We start from the raw sequence: 15,829 nt of genomic DNA on the forward strand, positions 1-15,829 counted from the left end.
TTTACATGAAGGTGACTTTCTACTGTAGGCTGTCTCAAGCAGAAACACCAACAACTGACTGACTGGTGGGTGAGACATCAAAAGACGTGCTCTGCACTAGGGGACATTTGTTGAGGAAAGGCAGCATTTGCAACACTTGTATAAGCATTAGTGTTCTTTATATTTTTTATATTCTGGGCAACCTGTTCCTGTGCTTGATCACATTCATGGCAATTTTGTTTTTCCTGACATCTAATCACATTTCCTTTCGTGCAGTTTGTGTTAATTGGCCCTTGCTTTTTGCTGTGCAGCTCTGAAGAGAGTCTGGCTCTGGCCTTCCTGTCACCACCCGTTTAAGAAGAGGGTCAGTTGGATTTGCCCCTAATCCTCTTTCCTGGCCTGAAAATAGCTTTCTCATCCTGTCCATGCAGACCATGTGCTCCAGCCTGCTGACCATCTTGATGACTCTCCACTGAATTCACTTCAGTTTGTTCATCTCTCTCTGTTACTGGGTAGACCCGGACAGACAAAGTACTTCAGATGTGCTTTCTTCATACTCAGTGGAAGTGAAGAATCACTTTCCTCGACATCTTTTCTATACTCCTACTAGTGCAGACCAGTATATGGTTTACCTTCATTGTTGTAAAGGCACACTGCTGACTACAGTTCAACTTGTCCATCAAGATGATGGACAACTGGACTGGGGCTGATGGAGCTGGACCCACAGCTCCTTCTCTGCACACCTGCTTCCAGTCAGTCCCCATCCAGTTCTGTTGCTTGGGATTATTCTTCCCAAGGTGCCAGGCTTCACATTGCCTTCCTTAAACTTCAAGGAGTTTCTGTGTTTCTCCATTTTTCTCCAAGATTCCTGTGAATGACAGATGTGTCTATCAGTGAATCAAGGACTCCCTCCAATTTGTGAACTCTGAACTTTTTTTGCTTTGTTTTATTTATAACCTTTCCATGGACTGGCATTAGGAAGAACCAGCCTGTAGTTCCCCAGATCCTCCTCTTGCCCTTCTTGACAATGGATGTGATGTTTACCTTTTTCAGTTACCAGGACTTCCCCTGACATCACAGTCTTTGAAAGACTAGAGAGGTGTTGCCACAAAATTGGCAAACTTCCTAAGTGCTTCTGGATTCATCCCATCCAGTTCCATGGACTTCTGTGCATCCAATTTTCTTAAGTGGTCTCTAGCTTCATATTTCTGTATGCCAAGCATCACTCTACTACTGGACTCCACTACTCCTTGCAGGGGTTTGGGAGGCCGGAGAGCAGACCTTGCCTATAAACACTGAGAAAGCAAAGTCACTTCATAACAAAGATTTTTCCATGTCTTTGTATTTATGCCCCCACATTTTCCTTGTGTTTCTAGTGTTCCTATAGAAACCTTTCTTGTTGCCCTTCATGTCCATTTCCAATTTTAACTTCAGCTGAACTCCAGTCACTCTTTCTAGAGAATTTAAGTAACAAAGAAAACAAAGCTGGGAAGTATCTTTACGAATAACATTATCTGCTTAAATTCACTGTTCCAAATATTTTCTGAGAAGAACTAATTATTAGAGCTTTCAAATAATTATTTCCTTTTTTGCCCCAATGACAAATTCTCATTGAATTCTTCCTCTAAAACTTTCTGTATTGCCTTCACAAGGCATATATATATACATGGGCTGAAAGAAATCTGGAATGCTGTTGTTGATATATGCTCCTTTTTTCCTGTTGTAATTTTTTGCAATCATTATATCTATTTAAGAACATATTTAGAAACAGTTATTTTGGCATAAAAGCAATTCACTAATCAGTCATTAGTCATGAGGGAAAAAAATATGTTTGATTGAAATGGTAGATGAACGTGTCATCATGTTTTGCTCTGAACTAGTTAAAAATATACTTTCACATTTGTGTGAAGCTTTCTTTGAATAATTTCAGATTAGTTGTTTAATAAAGGCTAATGCTCTCTGCTTGGTGGAAAGGAGACAGAAATTCAGGAAAAGTGTAGCCCACTCTTCAAGAGTTATCTGCAGATAGCACTGTTTATTTTTCTCGGGACTATCCATTTAATAATTTATTTATTTTCATATGCTGGAGAGTGATTATAGATATATTATAAAAGAACTATAACCATAGCTTGTACCAAGACTCCAAATTTAGCTTTTGTTTTATCTACAGACAATGAGTTCCATGACTTAACAATGCATTTTATAGGAATCTTTCTTTTCAGCTGTATTTGTTTACCATATTTATTTCCATATCTTTCTTTGCAACTAGTCATTTATTCTGTTTATGGAATTCAAGTAACCTCTACATATAAATGATTTACATGGATAAACTATAATCCTTCGTATAAATGACCATGTTAGCGCATCATACTTCTAAGAAACTTAGTAGAAAGAAAAAAATCCATGGGATATTGCTGTAATCTGCATAGGAATGATATAATATAATGTTAGTGAAAGCAAACTGATCACAAATTAGTTAACCTGTATGAAAATGGGCTAAGAAATCCTATAGCACAGTCTGGTCTTAGCTATAATGTTAATTGAATGATAATGAGGTTGTGTTTTTAGGTACAAGTGATGTAAAATAATCAGAAAAATGCACAAAGTCTCTCTTGAATTAGTCCTGACCAATGCATAGAACCTAGACATGATGTATAGATCATGTGTTAAATTTCATATCCTTGTAAGAACTGAGGATCAAAAATCCCAGAAATATTAAAGTTCAAAAAATAAAATTCATACAAATCAAGAAGCTACCTTCATAGGATTTTAAAGAAATTACTAGAAGAAGAAAATACTTTCTTGCAATAACTTAGTATTGTTTCTATGCAAGAAATATGTAGATATCCATAAACTCTTGACAATTTAGATAGATATTCATAAACTCTGACAATTCAGATATATAACTATGGTAATGCCTGCTAAAGGTTTTAATGGAAAAAAAAAATTCTATTTTTTAAGCACACCAGAAGCAGACAGCTTCTCAAAGAGTCACTGAAAGGAGTTAATAGGTGAGCGAAATTCAAAAGAAGGGGCTACTGAAAAGGAGAGAATTATTTTTAAAATTGAATTACTTGTTTGCTTCACTTTCCACTTTACAGAAATGTTGGAAGTTGTTTTTTTATTCTCTACAGGAAAGAAGTCAGGGAAACTGCCTAAAATCAAAGTGCCATAAAAGAGGAATTTGATTAAATTAATAGTTGGAAACCGCTGGGACCATGTGGTTTTAGCCCAGGAAGGAACTGAAAATTAAAATTATCAAAACACTAAAACAATGGGTATCCTATTGCTTAGGGTGCTTTTGGAAACACAAGAATGGAAGACGAAAAATGCAACTTTCTTAAACGAGATTTTAAAGATGATTCAAAGAGTTATAGACCAGGAAGTCTGCCTTTACACTGCCTAAAATGATTGAAAAGATAATGCATTCTCACAAAGGAAGAGTCAACACAGCTATTCTAAAGGTTTTCTCAAAAGGCTGGTCTAATTCCTTAGAAGAGTGACTGAGTGTGTGCAGAAAGAAAAATATATCCATATAATGTAACTTTTGTATTTTAAAAACTTTTGACAAAGCTCAGGAAAACATGTCTGAAGGAAATTACAGTAAACTATTGAAGTAGAACAGAGGGTCCGTTCTGGATTTGTGATTGCTTAACATACAAGAAACCTGGAAAGGTAGCAGAATTGGATGAGAGTGCAAAATTAGATGAATTAACCTAGACTACAGCTAACTGTGAAGTTGCAGAAGAAGCTCCTGACTCAGTTGACCAGCCCATAGGTGTGAAGCAATTGCATCTTAGTCTTCATAAAAAATGAAAAGTATAATTTAAATTTAAGTATTTGCATATATAAGATCAGTAACATGTAGATTGTTTTATGAGCACATATATATTTGAAGTATAGAGTAAATACTTCATCTGTCTCCCCATCTATCAGCCTACCTATCCAGAATTGTAGCTTTTTGAACAATACGTTATCCTTGAAAGAGTCCATATAGTCATTTTGAGCATATGAGGAACTCTTCAATCATAGATTGTCTTCTAGATAGAAGTAGTTTCTGATGAATTTGACTGTTTTTTCAATACTTCAGGCCCTTTGGAAAATGAGCTTTGGACATTTACGTTACTTAGGTTCTTTAATAAATTATTGTACTACTTGAAAATTCATTTATGAAATTAGATGACAATTCATTGATAGAGAAAAATGGTTTCTAGACATTAAGGAACAAAAGATGGGTGCCAGCAACATAAACATCATCCTGTGAGTTTGTCATGAAACTTCCTTGTAGTCAATGGAGTGGCAAATGCAGCATTATGGAATTACTCTTAATGTAACATAAGGGAGTAGAACCTTGTTCAGAAAGTGTCCTTTCTCATTGATGCTCAAGATATTTGGTGAATTGACACTAGTTTGAGCTTTTCATGACTTGAAAATTTGTTTAAAAAATATTAGTGCCTATTAATTAAGGGAAATTAGACTCGAAAAAGTTTTTTGGGGTCATTTGAGGTATTTTTTTATTTGAAGTTCTTTTTTTTTTCCTGAGTAATTAAAAACATTGATTTTTGAAACACTGGGGACCAGATTTCTGAAGGAAAAAAAAAGCTCAGCAAGTTTTTTTTGGTTTTTTTTTTTTTTTTTTTTTTGTTTTCTGAGAACACTTTTGTGTAAGATCCTTCAGAATAGAAAGTATCTGGTCTGGGCAGTCTTGGTTTACACATTGGCTTAATAAATCAACTCTGTTTTGAAATAATGTACCATATAGTAATAGTATTGCATGTATTGGTTTCAGACTTTTTTTTTTCTATGCATTATTATTTCAGTATCTAGATATTATATTTGTACATGTACTCCATGATATTAAAGTAATTAATACAGTTTGCCAAGAGCTGCCTTTCAAGGACTCTCCAAGTATATGGGCTGTTTTTATAAACTTGTTTTATCAATACTTCTTTCCATGTTAATTTTTAGGTTCTTTTTCATAGGATTCTGGTCACTAGCCTGTCTCTTGCAGCTATCACGTAAAGCTGCAAAGATGTAATCCTGTTTGGACTGGAAAAAGTTTAAAGAAAATAGTAAAATGCTTATAGCATGGGGCTAATTTATGAGGGGCGAGTTAAAAAACTGGGTAAACAGACTGACAAACCATGGGAGCTCTAGTGATCTTTTCATTTGAAAGTAATGATTACTGAGAGGGATAAAGAATGATTTAAAGGAAAATTAGAGAACAAAAATAAATTGATGAAAGAAAGGAGATGGAAGCTGAAAGTAATGTAGGCAAATGTTTCTCAGAGCGACAGCTATTTAACTGCAGAGCAGCTTTTCTAGTTAAATGTTGGAATTTGTTTCAATAAATGATGCAAAACAAAACAAAAACCTTGCAATGCACATAATTACCTACTTTTCAGTATATGACTCCTCAACTGTTCTTTGATTCACTCTGACATCTCCTTTAGGAATGTAGACTCTAGTTCTATGAAATAAAAAAGTCATTGTGGCTTCAGTTTCAGGCTGCTCATTTTTTCTGGCCTATACTATTCCAATCCTGTTTACCATCACACTTTAGAAAAGTAAAATGTCAGAGATTTCTACCAAAAGGAGAAACAGGCCAGACTTGTTTGAATTATGTAAATGTAATTTGCTACTTGACAATGTTCAACATCTCTATTTCCTTCACATGCTAATGTGCTTTCTGTGTGATCCTGTTATATAGACCAGATTGTTTTCCCAAGATAGCAAGTGGTTCCGAGAGAAGTCATGTGTTTTGTTAACTGAAGGTTTACTTTCCTGTATGTTTTTAAAAAAATAAAAATCATCCTCACAATTTAAAGGAAGAAAAGTGCTCTTCTGTATTGCCATGTTTCCTCTTGCTTTAACCAACACAGCTGTAGATGGCTCAGGCACATGGCTGGTCCCTTACCAGATCTGAGAGATCTTCCTCCAAAGCGCCATTCCAGGAAGCACGTTTAAGTTTGGCTTCTCTTCCTAAAACCAAGTGGAATCCTAAAGAAGCTATGAATAGCAGGCTGCCTTTACATCCACTGATATAGAGAAACTACTGCTTTTTATCTTAGCCATTAGTTTGGTTCCATTCCTAGGGACAGTGCTAGTAAGGCTATTGTGATTATCTGGTTTGACCTACTATATAATGAACTCTAGAATTTTACCCCATCAGTCCTGCATTCAGCTCAGCAACTTCCAGCTATGTCAAAGCAAAGAGCAGTGAGTCCAGGTCCTCAACATCACTTGGTGCAGATATGGGGTAATGCTCTGGGTTTTGCAAATGATTGTTTTCTCTCTTTGAAGTAATGACGACAGATATTAAGAAATGGTATCCAAAATATAAACTTCGTATGTCTAGAGGGACGTTGTTTATGGGTAAAGCTCTTTTTGATATAACCCATCAAGGATTCATCTTGCTTCCATACCTTCCTTTCTTAATTCATGTTCCATCCTTCTCCTATAAATGCACAGCAAATAGACATGATTGTAATTCCTTTACGGCAACACACTACAATATTTCTGTTTGGGAAATCTTCTCAGACATTTATTTCAACTGAAATGAAATCTGAGGGGTGGCCAGGTATGGACTGATTCAGATCTGTAGCAAAACCACACAGATTGTCATGACTGTCTTATATTCAGTCAGTTGAATTCCAGTCAAATGGCTGTGCTTTTGTTGTGAAAGTTATGTTAGTCACTTAAAACAAGTCATCATTTTCCAAAGGCTGAAGAAGGAGCTTAGCAACTTGAATTCCCAGTAATGTATGCTATAAACCTTGTCTTTTTTGGCTGCACTATGTGATCACATCTCTCTGCTTTCCATTCATCCACAGTGAAAGCTTACAACTGGCTCATAATAAGACAGTGCCAGAACTGTCCCAAACTCTTTAAAGATGTCGTGTATTATGAGCATAATACAAATAGCTTCATAAGGAAGAAACAATTTCTCATTGTCTGCTAATAAATTTGAATGAAGTTCTTTCAAAATAACTTTAATGGGAAGAAATGGGTCAGAAAGAGGATGCTGTAATGGGCACTACACCTAAAAAAGACAGTCTGAGTTGGCTAATTGGCAGTGTGGATTGCCAGCACTGGAATAAAAATGTACTACTGCAAAAATTCTGGCTTTGTTATATTGTTCTCTTTCTTTATGCAATGCATGCAGTGCATATATCTTTATGCAACGTGACTCTGTAATAATAAACACCTGATTAATTTATTCTATGGCTATCTCCTGCGTATTTATGGTATATGTTTGCTGCTTAGGTTACTACCTGAATGGAGACCCAATCTAGTTGAATTTCTCTTTCAAAATCAGAAATCACTCATAGTAAATAACATGCTGTTTTATCCCTAATTTAACAGAGACATAAATACAAATATTTTAAGGTACTGAATATCTTGATGCAACTGATCTTGGAGATATGAATTTTAAGTAACTATTAGCCATGAAGCATTTCCTTATATGCTTTTTAATTGCATGCAAAACATTGTTGGAGTATTAGGTTGATACTGAAGTTCTGAAATGCAATTCCTAAAAAACTGGAAAAGCAGAATCTGGTCTTTAAAAAGCTCTTAAATTTGCCAAAGTGCTAGAACTAGCATTGACTCCGTAAACTAAAGGGTTATTAAAGGGGTTAAAGTTCTTGGACTCAGCAGTGCTTGTCACAAGCTACCTGGCCAGAGAGACCCAAGCAAATGACGGTGGCTTGAGATTATATTTAAGTATTTAAAGTCTTGAAGCTGGCCCTCTATGTCCTCAACATCATGCGGAGAAGAGATGTCAGTAACTATTTCCCACATAGTGAAAATGTCAGTTGCACCAATCCTTGCTATCCTTTCTACCCTCTGCATTTCATGTCTTCTCCAAACAGATCTTTTTGCAGTTCCATCTAAGTTATTTTGCCTAATGGCTTTATATGAATCTAGTTTAGTTTAAGGTGAACTAAAGCACTAAAGTAAAGTGCACTGAATTCTCCAGAGGGGAGAAATCCACAAACTATTTATTACACACGTCTATCTGAAAAGAGCAGATCCTGTAAGGGTTGTTTCTGTATTGGCATGGAAATTCTCTTTATTTCAGTCTTTCCACTGCAATTTCATGATTCTTTGATTCACTTGGATGTGAAATTGGTAAACCTGCTGCTCTGTTCTCCACCAGCTTTGACATGATTGACTTTGACTTAATGTTCCCAGCTGAGGGTTGTTTTCTTCTGTTGGTACAGTTCCCTTCCAAACCCTTGTCATTTTTCTTTTTCATTGTATCTTGATTTCTAAATTATTGTCCTTATGTTAACCCTAGGACATGCAGCTAACGCTCAGAATGGATCTGCTTGCATTTGTAACTCCTTAAGCTTTTCTACCCTCTCGTAAAAATGAAAAGAACATGCCCTTGATCATGCAGGCAGATCTGTTGTGCAGGGAGCTGTGTCTCAGCTAGTGCTGTGCTGATATATTTGTATAAAACTTCAAAGCTCAAGATTCATCATTTTGTTTAAAGAATCTGTGGATCATACAGCTTTTTTAAGTAAACAAAATATTACTCGTAAAGACCATTGACAGATTTGCAGTGAAATTTCCTTAATGATCAAGTTTTAAAATAACCACCTTTTATTATATTTTTTCTCTTCTGTTTCATTTTTGGTGCTGTAGTCCTGCGTGCCCCTCTTGTCTTGCACACCTGGAGGAAGGGAGAGAAGCTGAGCTGCTTTATTTCAGATGTGTCCTTCCCCACCCATTTTGTTCTGGTTTCATTAACTGAAGTGATTTCTTTTCATTTTACATACAGGATAGAGATAGAAATCAAGCAGTTTGCCCAAGATTTCCTAGGTACCCTGTGATAGCAGTGCGTTGAGCCAGATCACTTGGCTCCCAGCCTAATCTTGGACTAATCACAACCACTCCTTCTAGTCTGTGTCATCACTAAGTCTATTATTTCTATACAAACATAATTGCTTTTCACCAAACAACAACAAAAAAATACTTGCAAAGAAATTACACTTGACTTATTTAAATAGCCTTGCTAGCATATTATTAATTGTTCTCACTGTTTTTCTTTCTAGAATAATATTTGTAGAGGTTTTAGGATTACTAAATAAGCTGGTCCACTCCGTGTTTATTACTCTTCTTTCATTCTGTGGGTTTTTTTTATTATGGTTGCATAACATCGCATTCTTAGTTGGAGGGGAAAATCTGTTACTATATCTAAATCATCTTCACCCATGCTTCTAGCTTCCCTTTCAGAACTCTATTAATAATTTTTGTTTCCCATATGCACTTTTGGTTTCCCATATGCACATTTTTGCCCGAAGCAAACTCTTCTCAGTGTTTATTTTTGGTGTATGTCCAACATTACTGTAATCCAGTTACAGTTATTTGTACTGGTAGAATATCAGCTAAATCTATTTGCTCCGTTTTGTCATGCCTACTTAATAATTTAAAAAGAAAATTAGTGAGATTTTTCCACAACAGCATCGGGTCAAACACAGTTCACACAGTGTACTGCACAATATTCAGTTTTGCTTTGTGCACCAGTTATTATCAAATTAGGGTGATAGTCGGGCATGTGGATTTGAGCCATGTGTTAATCCAAGTTCATGCAGAAGTGTGTGCCATCCTGGCTAATACAATGGTTCAATTACAGCTGATGAAATCACATTATCTTTTGAATCCATTGTACCATGGTGTTACATATACATCCCATATTTAGGTGGTTTTCTCTCACATAGGCAGTGTCAAACCTCAAATAAAAACGTGGAGAGTTAAAATATTTATTGATATAAATATTTTATTTATGGATTTTTTTAAGTATGAAGTAGCCTAGTAGTGTCAGGTAGGGTCAGGGCAAGTTCAGTGGTGTCAAATTCTTCAGAAAAGCACTTTTTCCACATTCTGATGAGAGGCTATTTCAAATATAGTGTTTTAGCAGCGTGTGAATAACTGTTACGGTCAAGAGGATGCCTTTGCAGTTCTGCATTGTTCTGGTTGGGGTGCAGCAAGGTTGCTAAAAGGTCTGGACTTTAAAATATGGGACTATGAAGGTTTGTGATAAACCTTTTAGTGTTCTGGTACAGGTGGCTTGAGCCAATATTATTAGTGTAGAGGTGTGTCTGGTGACAGAACGTGTAGGTTCTTTCTACTCCCCAGCCTTGTGGCTTGCCCTGATTATTCTTTATGTAATTTTTGAGTGGCCTTTTTAAAATTTATATGTGAACTTTTTTTCACTTCTGCAATTATTCAGATTTCTCCAAATAGATTTGAAAGACATATTTAAAATGTTTCTTTTAGATTCTGACTGGCATTTGTGAAAGCTGCAACAGCATCAGTATATTTTGAAGTGAACTGGGTAGCTTGCTATGTGACAAAAAAGCTGATGGTCTTAAGCTGATGGACGCTGCTAATACAGGTTTATGATGATGAAAATGAAATCTGAATCTGGCCTTTTTAGTGTTTTTTCTTTAAGTATATATATGGTATATAAAGAAACACATTATTATTTTATATATGATTTACAGCATCAACTAACCTTAACTGTATGCAAAGCTATGGGGGTTCTTGCAGTTGGGCACTGGTTATATGAGGGGACAAAGCAAGGTGTACGATTTTGGCTTTTCAGCAAAATTCTGAACAAACCTTACATTATAACATGATGGTAGTATAATTTGGGACTAGCACCTTGAATGAAAATACAGTTAAAACTGGTGTTAGTTTCACATGCAACAATTTGAATTACAATGTTGTCAAAATATTTTCTCTACTGCTGGAGTATTTCATTAAGAATTGCTGCCAGGTTGTATCGTTATGTGCTTTAGCAATGTCTAAGCTTTGAGACTTTTAGCTTAGCAGTTTAGGAGGAAGTGAGTAATTGAATCATCTTATTGCACCAACACATACGTAAAAATTCATTTGTCTCATTTGAACATACATTTGCAGATAGTCAGAGTTGTCTCTTTGTCTTTGTAATCTTTAAAAGTAAATTTGCTTTAGTCTTTGGAATGGTAAAACTATGCATGTCACTTATTAATTCTGTTTAATTTTTTGTGCACTTAAATCCTAGTTAAACACCAATAGCCATAAAAGGATTCTATGCACAGTCCTTTATTTGTTTTTAGAAATCAATTGGTTATTTTCTGTGTCTAAAAGTACCTGAGACAGGCTTCGGTTAAAAGAAAATCTCCAAAAAATATCGATACATAGGGGTCCAAGATCCACTGAATCTTAAGGGGCTAAAGACTTATTCACATGAGACCAGACTGTATCCCTGAACCTCTCCACATGCTTGAAAGAGCCAGCCCAGGTTTTATACACTGTACACCGCTGTCACTTCTATTAGAAGAAAGAAAAGAAAGCACTTGCAAATAAAGATTGTGGGAAAATTTAAGGAAAATAGATTGCATTAGTAAGAAAAATCTAAGAGGGGATTTACAGAAAATTCTGTGCCAAATGCTATTGACAAAGACCAAATAATTTGTAAAGGGTGAATAAAGAGGAGAAAATGAAACATCAGTCATAATACTGAAGACCTTCTTCACAAAGAAATATATTCATATTTCTATATATAAGCTGCTGAAGATTTCTTAATTTGTTGCATAGCTCTTATCTAAGTGGCTATATTTTTAAAATTACCCTTTTGCTCTCTTTCCATTACATTTATGTCCATTAGTACATACCAAGGTTTACACTAGGGTTTAGCATTTAGGGCAGATAATGTTCTTCCTGAGCTTGTCATCTGCATCTTCTGATGCAATTTTGTTGACAAGGTCTTTTCAGGCATGCAGGGAAAAAAAAACGAAACACTCCCGCGTCTGTTTTGATCATTGGCAAAGGGGTATCCTTTTCAGGAGTTTGTCAGGATGCTATTTCCACAAGAAAGCACTTTGCCTGTAAAGCTTGTACATAACAAATCCGCTTCAGCAGGGCACCTGCAAGTCGTGTCAGGGTCAGCTAGAAAAAGATTAAATCTTTCTGAAAATCGCAAGGGTGGTTTTTGGTTTGGTTTTGTGGTGGTGGTGGGTTTTTTTTGTGTGTGTGTGCGTTTTGTTTGTTTTTTTTTTTTTTCCTCCCGTGGTTTGTCATCCAGAAAGGGATGCAGGCACGCGTCCCAGCCACGCAGAGCATTGATTGCTTCTGCCTGCAGCGGGGATGCTGTCAAGTCGCTGCGCGAGTGGAGTCCGGTATTGACACAGAGCTGCCGGCCAGCAGCTCCTGCTGCGCCCCGCTCCCGCCATGCCCTGCCGCTGACTGCTGCCAAGGGGGCTGGAGAGGCCCCGGCAAAGGACCTCACGGCCGGGAGGAGAAGCACTTGCATGCAAACTGGCCAAAGGAAGCCCTGGGTGCACCATGCACCCACACCTTCCCAAGCAGCACAGCTGCGGCAGGGGGTCCGAGGGGTCGGATGCCGGCAGGAACCTGCCTCCCGTAGCGAGGGATGCCCACTGCGCCTGTCGTTGGCACCAGCATCCTCCCGGGCTCCCCTATAGCTCCCAGGTGCTTCCTTCTTGGGGACCTGGGGGTGCCAGCCAGAGCAGGAGCAAGTTTGTCCCTCTGTGGGACACTGTGCGGAAGAGCCCCCATAAATCCCCAGCCACTCCACAGGGCAGCCCCGGGGAGTGGTGGTCAGAGTGCGCCTGTGCCCACGGCTGGTCCCCCCCGGTGCAGGTGAGCCAATTCTTCACTCTCCAAGCGACTTAAGAGGATGCTCCAGGGAAAGAAAAGTGAGGTTTGGTGGTGTCGGCAACTTTTTGTGCTGTGTCTTGATTTGTGTTTAGTGGTGCCTTCTGGAAAAATTATATGCGAGGGCGAGCTGTCGGTTGGGGATGTCTGTTATTTGAATATTGATTCTCTGTGGCCTGTGGAAATTGTGGGGTCCTCTTGGAAGGGTTTTCTTGTTAAAATGTTTTGGTTTCTACCTCCAGGTTCTATAAACTTTGTATTCCATTGCATGGTGTAAAGAAAGGATGTGTTTATTCTCCTCCCTCCCCTCCTCCCAAGTAGTGGTTTTTTTTCTGCTTCTGTAAACAGTTTGTTTTCAAATATTTAATGAAGTTAATAAGGATATTTTAAATAGAGAAAATAGTAGAGGGTGGTTTAGATTTATTAATAAGAGAAAGTGTGACCTGGTTTTCATCTTTTGAACTTCAAGTGTAATTGAAATGTTTAATAAATATAAAATGGGTCTTTAACTTTCACAATTCTATAGATTTTTATTTAATGGCAAGGCAGTCTATTTAAAATATAAACCAAGAAGGGTCTAGCATGTGTACAGATACCTGTGAGCAATTAGACAGAGAGTGATTACACTCCAGATAACCCAGCACTGTGAAACAGAAATCACAGTGACACTCATATGATGGTTAATATTAAAAAGCATTAACACTTTCTTCACTGATGAATGTTTTCACTTCTCCCTTAGAAGTCTTTAAGCTCATTCAAAAGCTTTGTATTATATCAACATCAAATCCTTTTGTCATAATTTCACAGTAAACAAAAGCAGAATTTAATGTTGAAATAGGATTTTGAGACATATGTTTGCTTACTACAATAGTATACACTAGAGCTTAACTAGCCTTAGCCCACATTGAACATGTGCACCCTCTCTAGAGATTAAATCAATTCTTTGATGGAAATGGTTTTAATATATTTTCACTGAACAGAAAAGCAGTAACGGAAAGGACTGTCAGATAGTGTAGCTGTACTTTATCTTGTCTTATGGTCTAAAAAAGTGATGCTCTGTTGACTGAAAGTGATTGCTATATATAAAAGCTTCCTTTTTTGCCTCAAATATATTACCAAGTAGAAAAAGTAAGCTTTCTGATATATTTTGGAGTGACCAAAATGTTGCATGTGAGTATATGGATATGTTACACATTTTCTATCATAATCAAAACATATACAACTATTTATGCCAGAATAAAGCCAATGTTAATACAATATCTAAAACATAGAACTAGACTTTGTTCTAATTTTAATTATAAAAAGCTCTAAACATGTTCTTAGGCTCTGAAGATTTTTGTCTTGGAAAAAGCTTGAAGGAAAAAAATTAATGGAAAGAGTTCCTTCCTTTTCAAAGGTATAGAATTTATAAAGAGAAAATGAAGGAGAAATAAAAAAACCCAATTTTTATTTTTTTTAAATTAACACCACTTCTAAGACTACTCCAGTATCTAAGTTATAGATGCATTATAAAGTTATTTCAGTATTTTCAATGCCATTGTAATGACATCCGCTTCTGTTTGAATAATGTGAAATTGTTCAGATGTATGTAGTTTCTTGTATTTAATTCTGAAGTCTGCACTGCAAACTTTCTTTACTATATGTTCTTAATGCCAACTACCTTGTTCTGTTTAGGAAAGTCCCTTTCTTGGCTTCTGCCTATAATTAATCAACCAGCCATCAATCAAATTGATGTTCTGTGCCTAGAGATGGACTGATGTATTACGTTGGCAAATACTGGGTGGTTTTTATGTTGTAGAATTGTGAGATAGTTTGTTTCAAATAATAATCTACTTTTTTTTCTCTGTGCAGAGTAAGCATTGTTCAAGCTATGAGAAGAAAGGAGTGTGTAATATATATGTGCTGTGTATGTATATTGGTGTACATGCATACACTTTGACAATCAGTTTATCTGTTACATTACATAGATGCAACATGGGAAAACATAATGGAGATGCCCTTAATAATTGCCCTTACTTTGGGGATACAACTTGAAATCAGTAATGTTTTCTGAGGGCTACGTTGACTGGGAAAACTGTGGTCTTTCTTGCCAAAATATGAAGCAGTCGTAAAATGGTTATATTTGCTAGCCTTAAGAAAACGAAAATGTATTTGAAATTTCCATCTTATGTGTAAATGTGATAATCAGTAAGTTAATGACAGCTTCAAAGGTGGAGGGATTTTTCTGTAAAGTCCTAAGCATATTTTTCTTCTGCTTGACATTTTTGGGAGAGACATAGGGAAGCATAGGGAAGCATAGGGAAAACATAACACTTTGGAAAAACTGCTTCTCAATTACTACTACGGTGCCAAATTTAGTGCACAGGTCCTTAATTCCTAGAGTGTGTACCAGACAGCTGTCAGTTATGTACACTTTATCATCCTGACCCTGATAAAAATGTTGATTTTTATTAGTGAAGACAGGGCTCCATTTTCTTTACCAGTTCCTCCTCCTTTAGTATGTCAGAGCAAAGAATGGCACTCTGGTATTGTTAATATTTTAACTGTCTTAGAAATTCTGCTTTGCTGGCCTGCATGTTTGTGTTTGCTCATAGTTTCATGTTGAGTTGCGGGTAGAAAAATGCTCTCTACATATCCACCTAGAAATTCATTTGGAATTACAAAAAAACCCACCCAACCCTCTTAGTTTTGAAAGTCAGTTGAAATCACTAGATGGAAATTTGATTCCAAGAACTAATCTGTTTTTCTATTTCCAGTCCTTTTTAACAAACTCATTTACTGTTCTGTTTCTTTTATTTAAAAGAGAAAAAAAAAAAAAAAAAAAAAGTAATTTAATAAGCAACCTTTATATGGCCTTGTAGCCTGGAAATATTTCTTGCTTCTCTGCAGTGCACTGGCTGTCTCTGCACTGTTAGTATCATGAAGTCATATAATTTGTGTGATTCTCTTGGTGATTTCATATCTAAGGTCAGTGTTATGCTGTGGGAGATCTGAGCCAATTTTGTTGGGGGGGGCGGTGCAGAGACAAGGAGGTGACCTGCCGTTTTCCATGGGTCATCCTAATATTGGGAAGTATTTTGTAACATTGGATGAACTTTCCCTGTTGGCACATATAGACTGCTGGAACATATCATATACCAATTAATCGGATTAGAAATGTATGGTAACACGTGTAGCT

The 15,829-nt window shown here is 36.6% G+C and overlaps 1 protein-coding gene across 24 annotated transcripts in view; it reads left to right on the top strand.

Moving 5' to 3' along the window:
* The window catches only part of DLG2 (discs, large homolog 2 (Drosophila)), a 1,063,278-nt gene that overhangs the window by 599,108 nt on the left and 448,341 nt on the right, over nucleotides 1-15,829 (top strand). The window contains exon 1 of one of the 24 annotated variants that reach the window (XM_014958293.1): nucleotides 12,319-12,636. The exons of the other annotated variants lie outside the window; for them this stretch is intronic. Within the exon in view, the coding sequence (XP_014813779.1) occupies nucleotides 12,319-12,636 (318 nt within the window). Of the gene's footprint in view, nucleotides 1-12,318; nucleotides 12,637-15,829 lie in introns of those variants that run through there. 24 annotated transcript variants of the gene reach the window in all.

This window comes from Calidris pugnax, unplaced genomic scaffold (genome assembly GCF_001431845.1).
Source record: "Calidris pugnax isolate Ruff unplaced genomic scaffold, ASM143184v1 scaffold252, whole genome shotgun sequence".
Lineage (NCBI taxonomy): Eukaryota > Metazoa > Chordata > Aves > Charadriiformes > Scolopacidae > Calidris > Calidris pugnax.